Below are 18,509 nucleotides of genomic sequence, written 5' to 3'. Positions count from 1 at the left end.
ATCACGCTAATAATTTTCGCGTGGGAGTCTGAGAAGCTGGAATCTCCGCCATTATACAGATATTGTATTGATTTTCGTTCATCCTTTCGCTGTTCGTCCTTGCGTGGAATCGGGCGCGCATGCGCAGTTGGTTGCGTGGGCGTGTTTGTGTGTGTAATACATAGGTACATAATAGCATTCGGCGCACGCTGTTGCCGTATTTGCACATGATGGAAATTTCCATTGCCCAATCGTTTTAGATGGCGGAAGCTTCCATGTTCCATAGCATGTCGAAACACGTTTGATCGTTTGCATTTTGGGTAATGCGGCGTCATTTGTGTGGAGCAAATAAATTTACCTAAGCTTGTGCCTGAATGACCAAAAATGGAACTTAAGCCTGAATGATCAAAAATGGTTAAAAGGTCTCAAATATAAACAAACAAACAATCTCTCGTCTTTAACGGTTCAGCTCAATTGAGTAATTTGCGGTTACGTCACTAACGAGAATGACATTAGCCCGTATGAAGAAAACAGTTTGTTTTGCTTTTCCCGAGCAAAAGTTAAAGTTATGGACGAAGTAAAGCATAATCTTATTCATACGGCATATTAGCTGGGGCTCGTTTATGTAGGAGTAAGAAGGGAGAAAAGAGTGGAGGAGAGAATCCTGGTGTTTCGAATTTGTTATTGTTAATATTAAATATTCCTACTACAAACAGCTTTACCGTTTGCCCCAGCTTATCGTGGCGAATGAAAGTCTTTCACTAAGTGGGCAACGGGTTTTTGTGACAAGCGAAAGTTGATTGCATTTTTTTGATGATGATGATGATGAGAGTCCGGATCCTCTATATGCTGTATTTACGTATGTATTTCCAGGAAGGGGATGTGAAATGAAGATAATTACCTGGAAGGAGCATCAAACCTAGCTCTGGCTCTCTCAAGCTCCCACCTGGCGCCTCCACGCAGATCTAAGTCAAATGATGACGGTCGATGGCCTTACCCGGAAATGCTTCATGTACTTACTGAACGCAAATACGGTCATCTACGGGCCTCCACCGGATAACTCGTTGCTTTTGTTTTCCCAACACTACGAAACCGACCCCATGTTCTGTTTTCTTACCGCCACTGTAGTAGATGTGATACTTGAAAGAAGTGCCTGCAATAGAGTCTACTGCACGGAACTCTCTTTCTCCGGAATTTGGCCACCGAACTGAATAGCAGCGATCTGCACTCCGAGTTGATGCAGCTCTCGAGCAAGCAAACCAGCCCGTGCCGGTTCATGGAGAGTTCGGACATTTCAGGTACCAAGTTTCCAATCGTTATCCCTTAATCGTTTCCTTGTCTCTTGCCGTGTCCTATACCGATTGTTCCGTCCTGAATTTCTTTGTTCGTTGTTCGTGGTAATTGAGTTTTCGGTATACTACCTCACCGGGGTCGCGATACCTACATCCCGCTGATGAGTCTGTCATCTTAGGTATTGCATTTCATATTCAGCCGCCCGTTATGAGACAGACGCTGTGTAAGCCGCCCCTCATCTGGAGAACAGGCGCTCTAGTTCGTACCTCCTAGCTTAGCCTGCATCTGTCGACCAATGATAACGGTCTGAACGTTTGAATATTCGGAAACACACCTGGAGGCATCCAAATGGAGGCTCTAGCTCTGAGACCGATCATCTCTTGATTGACGGTCGACGGTGGACCAAATATCGACTCTGACCACTATCTCGTAGTCAGTAAGATTCGCGCAAGGCTGCCGAACACGGCGAAAGCTCGCACTGAGAGGACGCTGCGTTTCAACATCCAGCGGTTAAGGGCAGACGGCGTAGCAGTGGAGTACGCCAGGAAGCTTGACCAGCAAATCGCAGAACAGCAGGTAGAAGAAGAAGATATAAATGGGCTGTGGAGGAACATCCATGGTGCCATCCAAACAGCAGCAAGAGAGGTGGTAGGCACGACGCGTGGAAGACAGCGTAACAGCTGGTTTGATGCCGAATGCCGGAGTGTGACAGATGAAAAGAACCAGGCCAGGTGTCGCATGCTCACTGCGGCACCACGTCAAAACAGAGAGAGATATAGAGAGACTAGAGCTGCGGAAAAAAGAATCCATCGTCTAAAGAAACGCGAGTACGAGGAGCACGTGCTCGCCGGCACAAGGGAGCGATACGCCAGCAACGACACACGGAGTTTCTATAATACGTTGAGATGCAGGAATTTTGCCATGCCTGTGATGTGCAATGATAGTGCTGGCAACCTGCTTACCGACAAAACGGCGGTAGCAGTCAGGTGGAAGGAGCACTTTCAGACACTATTGAATGGAGAGGTAAATGCGGAGATCAGCAGGTACAGAATAGAAATTGTAAGCGATGGTCAGTTGTGGAGCCACCAACACAGGAGGAGGTTAAAAATGCAATCAGTGAGCTGAAAAACGGTAAGGCTGCTGGGAAGGACGGTATCCCGGTAAAAACTATCGAGGAATTGCATTGCTCAATTCTGCTTACAAGGTGCTTTCCCGTATCCTGTTCTGCAGGCTGAGACCGTCAGCGTAGTCCTCCGTCGGCGAGTACCAAGCTGGTTTTCGTGAGGGTCGCTCCACGACGGATCAGATGTTTACCCTGCGTCAGTTGCTAGACAAGTTCCGGGAGTACAACTTGCAGACACATCATCTGTTTGTGGACTTTAAAGCGGCGTACGATTCAGTTAAACGAAATGAGCTGTGGCAGATAATGCTAAGTAGAACATTGTTTTCCGACGAAACTACCCTAGTAACATTTTTGTTGTACAATAGCTTATCAAGCACTTGTTCCACGGGAATTAGCTGTATAATAGTTTAATAAGCTATTATACAGCAAAAATTTTACTTGGGTAGTTACGCTGATTCGTGCGACGCTGGACGGATCCAGATCATGCGTTAGAATAGCGGGTGAGACCTCAGCTGCTTTCGTGACGTTGGATGGACTGAAGCAAGGGGACCCAGATAACACAAAATCGTAATAGAAAGTTCACATTAAATCGTTTTCATGTCAATTTCACATTGGAATTGTATAATAATTAGAGTATGTCAAATCGAAGTGAACAATAAGTTGTGCGTGTCTTCATATACAATTCGTGACTGTGAATTATAAAGCAGTATACGCGATTGCAATATTTGATTATATCTTAATCATATATTCAGGAGTATTTAGTTGCGTGATATAAAAACTACGCAAAATAGAATTACAAATAGTTGTCAAAATTTTCGCACGTATATCGCTTCCACTTTGGTACATATATGTTCTTATATGGCGTGAAATATAACTTGTTTGTTCAGATATGACTTCGTATATCTCAGTTGCAATCGAGATGTACAAACCAAATGGTTTACTGGGGATGTACTCTCTAACCTGCTATTCAACATTGCCTTGGAAGGTGCATCACGAAGGGCAAACGTGGAAAGGAATGGAACTATCATCACGAAATCTCACATGCTTCTTGGTTTTGCGGATGACGTCGATATCATCGGAATCAACCGTAGAGCAATGGAAGAGGCCTTCAGGCCCTTTAAAAGGGAAGCTGCGAGATTGGAACTTACCATTAATACCGCCAAAACGAAGTACATGGTTGCTGGTAGGAAACGTGGGAGCGCAAATGGTGTTGGTGCCGAGGTGGAGTTAGATGGGTAACGATATGAAGTAGTGGAAGAATTTATATACCTTGGTACACTCGTGACATGTGACAACGATGTAAGCTGCGAAGTGAAACGACGAGTTGCAGTCGCGAATCGGGCTTTCTACGGATTGCGTAGCCAGCTGAAGTCCCGTAGTTTGCAAATTCGCATAAAACTGGCGCTCTACAGAACACTAATCCTCCCGGTGGCCCTTTACGGACACGAATGCTTGGGGTTTTTGAGCGTAAAATTCTGCGATCTATACTTGGTGGCAAAATGGAAAATGGAGTGTGGCGCAGACGCATGAATCACGAGCTGTACCAAGTATACAAATATGCTGATATAGTGAAGGTAGTGCAATGTGGCAGGCTACGATGGGCTGGACACGTAGCCAGAATGCCCGATGAAAGAGTAGCTAAAACTATTTTCAGCAGAGAACCAGGAAGAGGCCGTAGACTCCGAGGCATACCCCGCACCCGGTGGGTGTGTGCTGTAGAAGACGATGCACGTTCAGCTGGTGTTCGTGGAGATTGGAGAACGGCAGCCCTGGACCGACGGTACTAGAGGACCATAATTCGTTCGGCGCAGGATCGGTAACGGACCGTTGCCACTAAAGTAAAGTAAGTATTTCCAGAAAGGCTTCGAATGAAGCCTGCGTTAGATATGCTGCGTTAGATACCGTTAAAAGCATCGATAACTGACTTGCCTCTACAAATTATTAAATTTTATCCTCGCATAATGAAACTTTAGCGAAAGCGTAAGATACTTCATAAATCTCCTCAATGTTGTTCTTGTGTGACAAGAAGGATGAGAAGTGCCCCGAAGATCTGCGTAGCAGATCGCATCGTCAGAATCAAGTATGTGTCCCTAGTAAATACTATATCATTGATGCTATGTTAATCAACTTTTCGGGTGTTACAGGAAACAGCAATAAGAAATTTATCAAAATCGTGAATTTTCAATACAGACGATCACAGGTGGATGATGCGAAACTCACTTCATTAGCCGACATCGAACCATGTCTTGTGAGCTCACGAAGCAGAGATCCAAGGATCAAGATGAAGATTGAGCGCCTGTTTGCCAAGTTAGGGGCGCCTCATAAAGCGTCTGTCCCAAGCGAGCGGCGGGATAGGAACTGCAGTCTGCAGTTTCCGCCCACTACATTTGATGTGGCAACCCCATCAGCAGGGTAAGAACTTTAGCCTTACACCATTCTGCACTTGTTACAGAAAATAAAAGTAGGAATCAAGATGGAAGTATTATCAGAATAGCATTTTTTGCAGAAAAATTCGATATTAAATTCGTTCTTCTAATCAAAAAACAAGCATGAATTCATGATAAATTCTACTAGCATTCCAATGGCCTGTCTACCAGGCCAATGTCTATGTAAGTTTCAGGTCGCCATGAATGAACTTGGCAACTCTCTTGTTTGATGGACTTGGCTCCACTGCGTTTCATTTCGAACTGTACCGTTGTCGCCTTTGCGATGGTAGTGGTTCGCTATTTCATGCGTTTATTGATTCGGTGAGCTGAACTCCGGTTGCCATTTTTAGCGAATTTGTACAGAACATCATCAAATTGTGGACAGAATTGTAACTATTTACCAAAAAAAGCTGTTTATCATAAAAATCAGGAAGTTCTGGAGATTATTTTGGTGCTTTTATTACAATGCTTCTGTACCCAAACAGTTTTTCTAGTTTTGGTAACAGAAAACTATGCTGCAACACTGGTTGTACGCTCTCAGTTATGAATCAAACGTTTCAATGTGTGCAACTTGAATAGTAAAATCGCTCACTCTGCTGCTGTTGCTGACTCGCGTGTATGAGACACGACGGGCACACGGGCACGGAATTTCATCCATTGATTAGACGATGGTTAAACTTTGATCGCAACGTACGTGTTTTTTGTGCAGCTCTCGTCGTTGAAGGTTCAAAGCAAGCAATAAGCAGTTGTAATAGTAATTAAAACGGTGCGCGTCGTGTGTTACAAAAGAAAAAAAAGTTGCAATGATTAACTTATAAATGCGATAAAGTGGAGGTTTTTCCTGTTTTAAGGTGATTTTTAAATTGGGGCAGCTAGAGCTGGGGTATATCTCACTATCAGTGCGACAGTGTCAAGAAAGGAATGTGAGAAGTGATTGAATTACTTACTAGTGCCGATACAAAGTGATCTCATTTTAATGAAAAGATCAGTTATCTAGAATTAGTGAATGATACCGCTTGGAGTGAAAAATATTTTCGGGAGGGTACGGAATGCGGATGAATATTAGAACATAAAACGGAAGGACTGTTAAAGTTCAATTCGAATTACGAACGACAATCCTTGAGAATTTTATAGTACCAACGGTGAATCATCGATATTAGAAAGTCTTTTACTTTCGTTCGGTTTGTTGTTTATCTTATCACAAGCAAAAGATAAACTACTGTGAAACAAATTTTGACTTGGTGCAGCGAGACTGGTGACTGGTAGGATAGTAACCCTAGCACTTCTTTGCCCGTCTTTCGTTTCGTGACGAAAGGCTGCCAAAAAATAAGCGCAGGAAGGAGCGGAAGCTTGTATGCGTGCGTATATGCTCTCGATTTTTCTCTCCTGCCTTTGCGCTGCCTCTGCCTTCTTTATATGAAAACAATCGAACAGGTGTGAATGTGTGTGCGTGTGCTTATTCGGTCAGTGACGTAGTGTGCGAGTGACAGAACGATTTTGACAACGCAAAAGAACAAAAACAGGCAGGCAGGCAGGAAAGACAGGCCAGGCCAATTTCACCAAATAATATACCGCGCCATTATTGGTGTTTTGTGATTCGCATTTCTGCCCTCTCGGAAAAACATTGTGACGCATTGAAAGTGTTTTTGGTGTGTTATCTAAAACGTTTGTTTTGTTATTTAGCATTTAAGTTTCAGTTGAGCAAGTGCATCATTGGAAAGAGAAACTTTCGATTGGCTGATGCCAAGTTCCGGATTCCGTGGGGTTTCCATTAGAAGCTGTGTTAGACCACTCTATCGTGTGAGAGTAATGCAAAGCGACGGCTGTAGCTGCAAAGCTCGCCAAGAAGTAAAGTGAAAATCAGTGTTCATAAGGATAATCGCTGTACGGTCCGCAAACAGAGAAGAAAGAATTCTGCTAAAGGAAAACCAAAAAAAAAAAAAAAATTGGTCCTGCGAGAGATTCTACACAGAAAAACACGCTAAAAGAACGACGAGACCAAAATGGCTGGTGTTTTCGACTTAGAGCTGCACGACGAGGAGAACATTCACGACTCGGACGATGATGTGATCGAGGTCGATGATGTAAGTACCTTACCTGCGTGCGTTTGCTTCGTCATTTTCTACGTACTAAATATGCTTGATTAATGCCCTCCGTGGGTTTCACCGAAAGCGGGTTCTAGATTTTAGCACTCACCCCCGAAGGGGGACAGGCGACAGTAGAAAATGTACTATTTTTCAGTATGCGAGCATGTTGTAATGGAGCCAAACTAGCCCCATTGAAATTAAGGATTTAAAAGGAACGTTTTACGCCTTACGTTTTTCAGATTAATTTGCTGCGTAGCTCTGTTGTGTTTGAGACGCAACAAAAAAATTATTACCAATCAAATTAATCGTTTGATAAGTCGCTGTATTCGATCAAAATAGGTTCAAATCAACACAATTTTGCCTAGCATGCGAAAAGAACCAATAAAGCAAATGTAAACAAGCAGAGTGAGAGTTATTTCTCTACTGGACTAGCATAGGAAAAGAGGAAAACAATCTGGTTTGTTCCCATCTGGCTATGTGACATGGCCGCAAAACATAAATAAATCTTCATTCAGAATTTCCCTTAATGTTAGAATTCTCGAATTGGGTACTTCAAGCAGTAATTTTTCTTGTCTTACTTTTACATAAACCTTGCCTTCCTCTTCTAATTCGTCTACCTGCGTTTTTCGAGAAGTTTCTCTAACAACGATTATGTACCAAGCGTCAAACTCACCCCAAATATAGAAGTAAACTTTCTACCTGCATTATAAATGCACATGGATGATCAAGAACCTATGAACAAATAACTGGAGAATATTGGAAAAACGAAACAAGAACAAACGAATGAAAGTAGGAAAACAGACTAAGCGATTCTTACCTGCTTGAAACCGTCCATATGTACAGGATTTAACATAGAACCGCACAGAACCACTTATCCACCAAATGAAAAAGTTGCAAAATCATCCCTTCGGGTTGTGTGAAAAAAAATCGGAATTCTCGATTTGGTTCAACTTATCATAGATTGGCAAATCTGCAAACGTTAGCTTGGCATACTGTGACGCTTCTTCGTGCAACATTTGTTCAAATTCAAAGTCTAAATCTGATTTTGGGTTTCCCCTCCCCTATATTTGCACCCTTTTTCGGTTCCCTAAGCACTAATCACTGCTTGTATGTTTTCTTTTTTAAATAAAAGTTGTCTAACAGTTGTGTTCTTTCCATACTAGAATTCATTTTAAAATAAAAATTGCATTTAGTATTTTTGCATTCCAATGCAATAGCAAATTTTGAATATATTTACCAATATCTTACCAATCTCACGCAAACATTATGATCAGTTCCAAATAGATCAGTACATTTAGTGGTAGAAAATTTATAGATTGATAGATGTCCTTTCCAAACTGAACAAAAACTTCAAATTAGAATCAACATGCTACCGGCCATCTCTTGTTGTTAGAATCGGGGGCGACCATTATTTACTAGTGTTGCGGCCAAATTTCGGGTAGTACAGGTCATTGTTGGAGTACAGATTATGAGATTACGGATTTGTTTTAGATTGCTTGGTATCATAAATTTTATATTAAAAGACCAGGGATGGAAAAAAATCGCTTCTAGCGATCAAGATCATAGAACCGATCAGATTCAGATTCATTGACATCACTATTTGTAAGCGACAAACACTGTCGCGATCCGTACAGATTATGAGAAACCTCATGTCAGATCATGTTCGTTGCATGATTACGTTGAGAAATATAACAGATACAAACGATTGGTTGTGTGCATCGTATGAATCACAATACAAAGAACATGTCTGACCTTTTTTCTCATAGCTAGGTAAGATGTAACACTGTGATCGACTGCTGTGACTGTTTAGAGAATAAAACCTTGTGATCAACGCTAAAGATTCACTGTTTGTCATGATCTGTACGGATCGTGATCTATTCGTGTGGCGATAACTCACCGATTTTATCACAATCACTGATCTTCCATCCCTGTAAAAGACACATGTAAATGCACATTCATGGGAATTAATTAGACGTACCTGATACAAGTAAAGCAAAAGTTTGCTGCGGACTTACGACTGAAAGTATAATTAGTTTAATAGTTTGTAGTTTAGAGATTTATTTATCCTCATTTGTTTGACTGTACCTAGCGAGAGGTGGTCGGCATTGCTAGAAAGTTTGCCTTAGAACTGCTAGCTTTGGGCATGTTTTGTCCCTGCCCATATTGGTGATAAAACGAGAGATTGAGCTGGGCCATTCCATTCCTGTTGCCGGTGGGGTTTTTTAAGAGAACAGAGAATTTCATTGCAAAGGCTTCTGGCAGAACAACAGCTCTACAACAACTGTTTGAAATGTTGCTGGAAAAAGCATTGTTCCCGAAGTTTGGAAATCTTCAGTTTTCAAATCTGGTGCCAAGACTGAGACAATCAAGCAGCATGGTTTTTATAAAGGCCGCTCAAATACCTGAAATCTCTTGGAATTTATAAGATTCACTCTGAGTGCAATGGACAATGGCAATCAAATAGATTTTTTTTAACACTGAGTTGGTAAAGCGCTTGATAAAATTGACATACCTGTAGTTCTCTTTAAATTGAAAAAAGATAGAGTAGCAGAAATACTTTTAAAATTGTTACAATCATATCTCTCAAAACTCAAACAAATAGTTCGCTTTCAAAGCACGCTCCAAAAATTCACATTCACAAAATAGTGGGCCAACAATTTTTTTTAACGAGAGGCAAAGGTTGAAGCAAGGCGATTGACACTTTTGAACCGTTCAGATGACCGGGTAGGGATGGAATTTTTCCTGTAGGTACTACTACAGAGAAGGGCAAGGCGTTTTTAAGACCTATTCTAGCAAACCTTTTTCAATCAAGCCTAATAGTAGGCCATATACCAGCAGTATAGCGACCAGTATGGGTCACGTTCATCCCGAAGACTATCAAGAAGGATAAAACATCACCAAAATCCTTCAGGCCGATAAGCTTATCGTCTAAAACTGGAACAAGTTAGTAATTGAGCATATTAAGTCATGATATTTAGTCAAATATCCTTTGAGCAAATATCAAATCGTATATCACGTAGGCAAATCTCTAACAACAACAGTACAAACTGTTGAAAAAAAAACTACAAAAGTCTTCTAAAGCGAAATAAATTTCACTAGCCACCTTCATTAAGATAGAAGGCGCATTTGATCATTCATCTCACAATTCAATGATTATACGGCTATGACGAAACGTGGGTTTGATATATCCATTATCCTCTGGGTTAACGAAATGTTATCAAAAAGGGAGATGTCAGCAAACCTTGGAAGCTCATCTAAAAGCATTAGAGCAGTAAAAGGATGCCCACCAGAAGCCCTAATATCACCACAATAGAGGTCTTTAATAGTTAATGATCTTCTTCAAAAGTTCAACATCAGATTGAATAAAAGGGATGCTTTTGAAACTTTCAGACACTGTTAAATATCTTGGAGTATTTCTTGATAGAAAGCTTAATTGGACCACATATCTAGAGCAACCAGTAAACAAAGCTACAAATGTTCTATGGATAGGTAAAAGAAGTTTTGGTAAGCAATAGGCACTGAAACCGAAGATGATCCATTGGTTCTATTCGACTATTGTGAATTATCTATGCTTCGTTGGTCTGGTGGCCAAAAACGGTGGCCATGCTACCCAAAAAAGCTAGAAAGATTTCAAAGGCTAGTCACTAACAATAACAGGTGCAATGAGAAGTACACCATTGAAGGCATTGAAGAGTGCTCTGAGGATCAAAAGATTAATGAACATCATTGATGGTGATCTTACAGATTATCTCAGTATTCCAAAAACTATCAATATTAATCCTCTTGTAATCAACAATGAAATACAACTTTAATCGAATATTTTGTGTATTTGAGCCTAGGCGTGATTCTTGGGAAGATAGTGGTTCCGATCTTCGTCCTGGCTCGACTGTTTTCTATACAGATAGTTCAAAAATGGACAATCAAGGAAGACGTCAAATATATCAGACAGCCAAGCAGCTCTACACTCTAAAGTCGGCGACATGCACGTCAAAACTTGTCTGGGAATGTATTCAATCACTCCAAAAATTGTCTTGTCGTAACCAAGTCAACTTGTATTGGGTCCCAGGTTACTGTGTTACTGAGCTGATGTGCTTGCAAGACTCGGATCATCTCAACAATTCGTAGGACCTGAGCTGATATATGTCGCGTCTGTGGCGTAGAAAAAGAAGACTCGAAGCACTTCCCAAGTAACAATCTGGAATTGATTATGATCTTATGAGATTTATGACCAAAATTGGCCATGAATAGCTCAATAAAAGTGCAATACAACTGACATTGTCGCTTGGGCTGTTTTGACGATGTCCGGCAATTTTCAATAAAAGATTAAGGTTCTTCGACAGAGGGCTGTTGTTTTCCGTGTTCAGAATTGTGCTGCCATGAAGCCAGATTGCAGACTCAAACCCACACTGCACTAGGTGATTAGCTATATGTACTAGTTAAGAGAATATTATGCTCATAGCAGCAAGAAACAAAGGAGCTTTTTCAGCGAGCTGAGCTTTACAAATCTTGACAACTATAGACCTTTCCTGTCTGAAACGAATAATCTAACAAAATTTGGATCAAATCCGGGAAGGTCGATTACACGGGGCTTGGACATTTCGCGTGGGATGATCCAAGTACATATTATAAATGTACAAACTCACTCTGACTAGGACCGCAAAAGCTTTCGAAATTTCTCTTTTTTTTCGATTCAATATTTTCATGTGCTCCAAATGCAAAGAGCTAGTCTTTGACATTCCTGTCATGGTTTAGGTTACAACATTGCACCAAACGCACAAATTGAATACAGAAAGCGTATGCATTAACGCAGTCACAGTCGATTTGCGTTACTTTTTCAAGCCCTAGTTATAGCCATTTTTCGATGATAAACTTGTGACCATTTTAAATAAATGTTTGGCAAACTTGCTAGTCTGGTGACTACTGTTAGATGCTTCTCGAAGTATGCTCTGTATTCGAAATTGGGCTGCAGTGAAGAGTGATTGATACAGCGATGCTCGCTGATTGCCTTTCATCGAAAATCAGTAGTTGAGCGGATTAAATGTGATTATAAGTTGCTGAAACTATATCTTACAATCAACATTGTGCCATCGTGCAAAAGGTTGACTTGATAGAGTCGGTTTTATCACACATTTCAGTTAGAAGCGGCGAAAATTACACTTTAGATTCGGGGTTGTGAAACGAGGTGAATACAGCGAACTTCACTTGTTTCCTATTATCGAACATCAGTAGCCGGTGTCCTCTATTATCTTTGTACGATCAGAGTTTAATTTTTATTTTATTTTAAGGTGTATAATGGTACAATAAAGCGAGGTTTACACAGCGAAGCTCGTTCATGTCCTCTTAGTAAACATCAGCAGCTGACCGGACAAGACTAGTTATAATCATTATTGGAGTAACAACGAAATCGCTAAATTATTTTTGGAAATAGTTTAACATAGCTCTTTGAGACCCCAGCTAATCGATCATAACACAAACGCATCATTATTGCCGCCGCACTGATGATTCACTCGCTCGCGGGTGTTTTGAAACGCACTGAAGAATCACACTCAAAAGAATGTGCTTCGTCGGCGTCAGCACTAAACTGAGCATCCTCAGTCGGTTAGCAAAACAAGCAAACTTTTCGACTCAGCTTACCATTCCGTAGTGTACGACTGTGGCACAAGTTTCAACAAGAGAATCCACTCACCAGAGTCGATTCTTTCGAACCCCTTTCTTTCGGACCGTCACCGGGGAACGGTTCCATTCTTCAACTGCTGCTACACCATGACATTACAAACTGAACTGAACCGCCAGTGCCCGGCTTTATTTTTGGCCTCACACCACCTCAGTCTGACTGGCAAAGCAGTGAAGAAGCAGTGCACCATATTTTAGGATATCTTAGGAGCGCACACAAGTGGGAACTACGGCTGTCTGGCGTCCCTCGACAACAAATCATGTCCGCTGCGCGCGGGCACCGGCTGTAAGAAATGAGAAATGGACAAAAGCTGATCCTTCGGATCAGCATCTTATTATACTTTTCGCATGTTTCGTTATGTCAAATATGTCCGCGTCCGATTCAGGCAGGACGACGTGTCTTCATCTCACACAAAGTCTAATCCACTACCAAATTGCCAATGACGTGACAATCACCGCGTTTGTCAAATTCGAAACGTGAACCGGTGGTTGATGGCGCTGTTGGGCATCGCCATCCGTAAAGCCAACGGCCCCGACGGCCATTGACAAAATTCTCATCTATCACGTATTACTCCTACGCGCGCGCCAATTCCGTCCGTCTGTCGTCGTCGTCGTCCGGTGAAACTGTTGAACCGACAAAACGCGCTCAGCAGCCTAGTTAGCATAAACGAAATTTAATTTTGCGGCATCGAGTCCCACTCGGCGGCACGTGCAAATAACGTCCGTCGAAGAGGCACAAGGGAAGCGAAAAAAGAAAAAAAGAAGATCAAACTGTGGGTAGTGGTTATCGGACGGGATAGACGTGATTCGCGATGGGCATTGTTCGGATCCACGGCACCGGTCCACGGCGGAGGGCTGGTTGCTGGCGCTGCTGGTGGCTGCCATGAATGGATTCGTAGGATCTGGCAAAGAAAGGTTTATTTTTAGAAATCGCATCGAAGATGTCTATTTCTGGATTGAGTTTCCGCCCACCCGTCGCAGTCAATCCTGCGGCGTCGCGCCGTAGCGCTCGGTTAGCTTCGCTAACTTGGTGCGTATTATGAATCGTCCTTTGACTTGACGTCAAATTGTGTGATGCTGCGAGGGATGGAAGAAATCTCCGTAGCATGTTATGGGCTTTTTTTTTCTATTCCAGCACTAGTTTGTTGATGAACTAATAGTCTATTTTTGGAATAATAGGTACTATTACTAACAATACTGCACAGTTGAACACGGAACCGTAAGTGATTTCACAACACCAGGAAGCAGCAAGAGAAGGCAATACAGTCACAGATAGTAAAATTCCTGCTAGCAAATGACGGAGCTATGCATGACATAGGCTACGACAAAACCGTAAAATATGCTGAAAAGTCAGGCGCCCACGCAGACGCCACTTATTTTTAACTTCAATCGAGCATTTTCTCTCCTTTTAAAATAACTTGTGCAATTTGTTTACTCAACTGCTGCCATTTATAATCATTTGTTTTCTTTGGATAAGCGTTTAGTGAATGGTCTAGAGTATGCCAATTTAGCAGAACCGTTGATCAGAAATTATGAATTGATATTTTAATCCAGAAAGTGAACATCAAATTAACAGTTTCCAAAACTATCGAGGGTCTGTTAATAATGACTTCGTTAATTACCGACAATATAACGATGAAATAAAAAAAACATATAGGGGACCGTTACCCTCAACTATTCATCTATTCTTAACGCGTTACGCTTTCTCGCATTTTGACTGAAACATTCCCCCAAAAAAACTCGTCTGTCTAAGTTGTCCCTAGGTTCCGTGTACCTTGCTGCTTGTGTATAGGTATAGGTTTTCTATCACCGTCGTCGCAGTTAGACGATTCCCCCGCGAACCGCGCGACTGGAACTGATAACCTCTGCTCTGGAAAGACGGATGGCTCGACCGGCGGCGCCCGTGTGTATAGGTACGTACATCATTCGCGGGCCGGGTCTGGTACACAACAAAAAGCTAGCTGAAAACTCTTCTAAATCGCCCGACGATGCGGCGATGGTGCTTCTTTATTGGTACAGCTGGTGCGATGAAGGTTGGCCGGTTGGCCGGGGCGTGGTAGAACACGAACGCGACAACGGGCTAGACTTCGCGCATCGCATCCCCGCATTATCACGGTTCGTTTCATCGAACGGAGCACGCTCTAGTTGGGAAGTGTGAGTGTGGACATCGAAAATCGCTGTAATAAAAGGGTCGAGAGAAAAAAATGTGCTCCGAGCACGTGGTCGGAATGTGCAATTGTAAGCTCTAGTAGCTGAGCTGAGTTTTTCAATTCAAATTTCCCATCTACAACAAGTTCCCCGTCCCAAGTGATCCGATGTCCTTTATGAGCTGACAGATAAAGAACCTGCCACCTCTATCGTCTGCTCCTGCAGCAGCTGCTGCATTGCAAACAACCAGCAACGCAACCGACTGCATAAACCGAACGAAGAGAAAGGAGACTCCCGTCTAGACTGAATTAATGACTAATATGATTTTATTTTCCCTTGGATTATATTTTCCATATTGTTCGCATCCACTCAGCAGCACCGGCAGCAGCAACAGCAGAAGTTTCCTTGTGTGTCGGTACATTATTTGGTCTAGAATGTGCACGGAGAACATCCGGTGACCCAGTCAATACAACTATTGCTAGAGCTGTTGCAATAGTGCAAGCTATCGGTTTTCTTTATTCAAGGCTGGTGCAGTCCGACTACTGCCGGAGGAAGATTTACTCAAATTGGATTAATTAGATTAGCCTCTTCAGAGATGTTTGTAATTAAATCCAGTATTTTGTTACTGCTGTTTGGACAATTATTAGCACTCGAAGCTTCACTTTTTAAATTACACTCCAATGTAGAAATTGTTATCTACTGAAGCCAAGAGTGAGTTCCACTTAAAGTCGATCTGTTATTCGAAATTTAGGTATATATTGTTTTTAATTTCTCGCATTCTTCAATAAATAGATAAAACGTGTTCAGCAAAAAAAATCCTCATCTGGCAAGTGCCTGTATAAGATGCATGACTGGCAGGTTAGACTATTTCAGCACTGCAATTCATGAATGGATTATATTAAAGGATAGAAAATTGAGAAAGATAAAAACTGTCAGTAGCTCAGTAGTCATGTTGTCATGGGCTGACAGATAAAAGAATATTACCAGGGGTAACACTGTATGCGCTGCACGCGTTTTATATTCGCCTTCATGCTGGGCTGTCTATTTTTTGTGCACTATTCCCGACATCAGAAATAAGGGTACATGCAGTTGTACCCCTGGCTTTATATGCATTGATTTTTACTATAGCCTAGCCAAGCCTAGCCTTAAACTCTAGTAACTAGCCTTAAAAGAACGCATCAAATTTGATTTTAACTTTCTTACGGGTAAAGCCGTCTGAAGCCGGCCACATGCAAAATTAATTTTCCATAGACAATATGAAAAATATATGCAGAATAGATTTCTTGACATTTTAGCATCAATATTACAACATTTTAGTTATGCCTTCATGGGTTAACATCTTTCAAAAACAAGAGTCCAGGTAAACTGCGATAAAAATTATTCGCGATTAAAATTAACCGTGAATTTTGGCCATTTTTACTTTTGAAGAGAGATAGAGTTCAAAAATTTTATGCGAGTAATTTATACGCTATATTTGAAATTTATAATAGATTTGATTCACAAGAATAACTAGGTAGAGCGTTGGACATAAAAATATGTTATTTTTTCTGAAAATTTAGCTACACTCAAGTCGCTTTTTACGCGAAGGATACGTCCTGCGTAAATCAAAACCGCGTAAAAAAAACCGCGTAAATTCCGAAATTTGCGTAAAAAACCGCGCCAATTCCAAAGTTCGCGTTAAAAAAACCAAAATTTTGCGTAGAAAAAACTGTGGATTTCAACACTACGCGAAAAAATAAACGTTTTGAGCACATCCACGTAAATTCCGAAAATTGCGTAAAAAATTGCGTTAATTCCGAAATTCGCGTAAAAAGCGACTTCAGTGTATACTCTTATGAAAAAAATAGTAATTACCTTGATCGCATCGTTTTTACGTTAGAAGGCCCGTTAAATATTGCCCGTTAGAAGGTTTATGAGAAAATATAATGGCAAAATGTGGTTTTCTCGAAAATATTCCGGATTCCAATTCAGTGGGGTCATCGAGTCTTGCAAGTCAAGTTGGAATGTATCGTTTCATCTAGGTTAAGGTACCTCGGGACAAGTGGGACCTAAAAAATGCATAGTTAGGGTTTATTCCACAGTGTTATCTATACCTATGATCAGTGGCGACTCGTCCGCATGTTCAACCTGTTCATAGGACAGGCAACAAAATTCAGCCCGACAAAATTGTTTTCGTCACTCGTTCATGACTTCGTTTGCACCGACGCATATGCAATACGAATAAGTCAGTAAATTATTAGTTTAGTTTACGAAGATGATGAGCAAACAATTCAACACGACGTTTGAACCTTACTTCAGAGATCTCAATGTACAAGAATACCAACACATTATTCCTGGTGGTGATTCTTGATACTGAATTATCACCAGGAACAATATGTTGGTACAAAGGAGATAAAAAGAGAATGTGAAACAGCTTTTACTCGAAAGCCCGGGCGCATTATTTTTTCATTAACTCGTTCTTCTTTAGCATTGAACATCTTACTACCACGTATCCCTATGACCTGCGCTTTGATTCCATTTTATTTAGATACACTCAAGAAATCCACACGTCGCATCCACGTGAAAAATCATGTAAACTCCTGTAAACAGCAACTTACATGAACTTCATGTACTAGTTAATGTGAAAATTGATAAAGTTTACCAGGATCGCACGTAAACTGGTTAGTATGAGTGCGAGTTACCAATAATTCACGTGAATGTTACATGAAAAGTTTGATGGATGAGAATTACCTATATTTTCACGTAAACTTGACGTGCCATTTTTTTTTTGAGTGTACGAAGCTAATGAGCAAAACGTTCATCACGACATTTGAACGTTGCTTTAGAGATTAGTACCAGGAACAATGTGTTGGTACGAAGGGGATTTGAAAATAGAGCGCGCTTGGCATGCATTATTCGCAAAATTTTCTCATTAACTTGTTCATCTTTATCATTGAACAACTTACGTATAATGCTTGTGGTGCGTTTGGTGTGGGCAATTCGAAAATAGACACTGAGGAAGCCTGCAAGTCGTAGGCGAAATACGTATCTGTCGTGAATAACATATACATAGTAGAATTAAATTGGATAAGTTTTCTTCTTTTTTAATTTTAGGTTTCGTATTCTACTAAAACTCTCCAAAAACTTCCGACAATCGTTTAGGTGTAACCAAAATGTTTCCAAACTGTCACATCAAGCTCCGTTCCCACTTACCCCGTATTCCTACTTGCCCCGGGGTACCTTATTTTATTATAAATAAATCTGCTGTTCTTCAAGGAAGTAATATGGGGCCTTCGACCCATAGTTTAACTTCGCAGTTCATAATTTTACTGCCCGTGTCTTGTCGATTTGATTGATCCAGATCCGCTAAAATTGCACAAAGAACACAATACACAACAAGCAACTTTCCCTCAAAAAACGCGGTTTTAAATAGAAACCCTCCCAAAATTTAAACCGAACTCTACTGCATCTATTCTGAGCAGATTCTAAAAGTAGTGATCAACCGAAAAATCGTGCAAAAAAATGGGTTTTAAATACATAACTGTTAAGTCAGAACCGCGTCAGTGATTACGCTTTAGTCTCTATCGCTTGTCCGTGCTATTCCAATTACAATTGTAAGGAAAAAGCGGTGAATGCATGCCATTTCTCTATCATGACATTTTGTGTGACTGATCATCGCACGTAAGAAAATGTTTGCTTATTATCATGTACGTATTCAGGCTAGTTTCGATGCTTACAAGAGATAGGCAATGTCGATAAATAGACAGTATGGTGCAATAGTATTGGTTAAGAATCTGATTT

The 18,509-nt window shown here is 41.1% G+C and overlaps 1 protein-coding gene across 3 annotated transcripts in view; it reads left to right on the top strand.

Moving 5' to 3' along the window:
• The first annotated feature begins 5,498 nt into the window (after positions 1–5,498).
• The window catches only part of LOC128734860 (ribosomal protein S6 kinase beta-2), a 91,868-nt gene continuing 78,857 nt past the window's right edge, over positions 5,499–18,509 (top strand). For 2 of the 3 annotated variants that reach the window (XM_053829241.1, XM_053829239.1), the window contains exons 1-2: positions 5,499–5,672; positions 6,505–6,905. In XM_053829241.1, coding sequence (XP_053685216.1) covers positions 6,825–6,905 — 81 coding nt within the window. In that variant the 5' untranslated portion in view covers positions 5,499–5,672; positions 6,505–6,824. Of the gene's footprint in view, positions 5,745–6,504; positions 6,906–18,509 lie in introns of all 3 variants that reach the window. The other variant, XM_053829240.1, reaches the window with a different exon arrangement.

The sequence above is a fragment of the Sabethes cyaneus genome, chromosome 2 (assembly GCF_943734655.1).
Source record: "Sabethes cyaneus chromosome 2, idSabCyanKW18_F2, whole genome shotgun sequence".
NCBI lineage: Eukaryota > Metazoa > Arthropoda > Insecta > Diptera > Culicidae > Sabethes > Sabethes cyaneus.
Note: the sequence above shows the minus strand (reverse complement) of the source record. Positions and strands in the feature narration are given on the sequence as shown.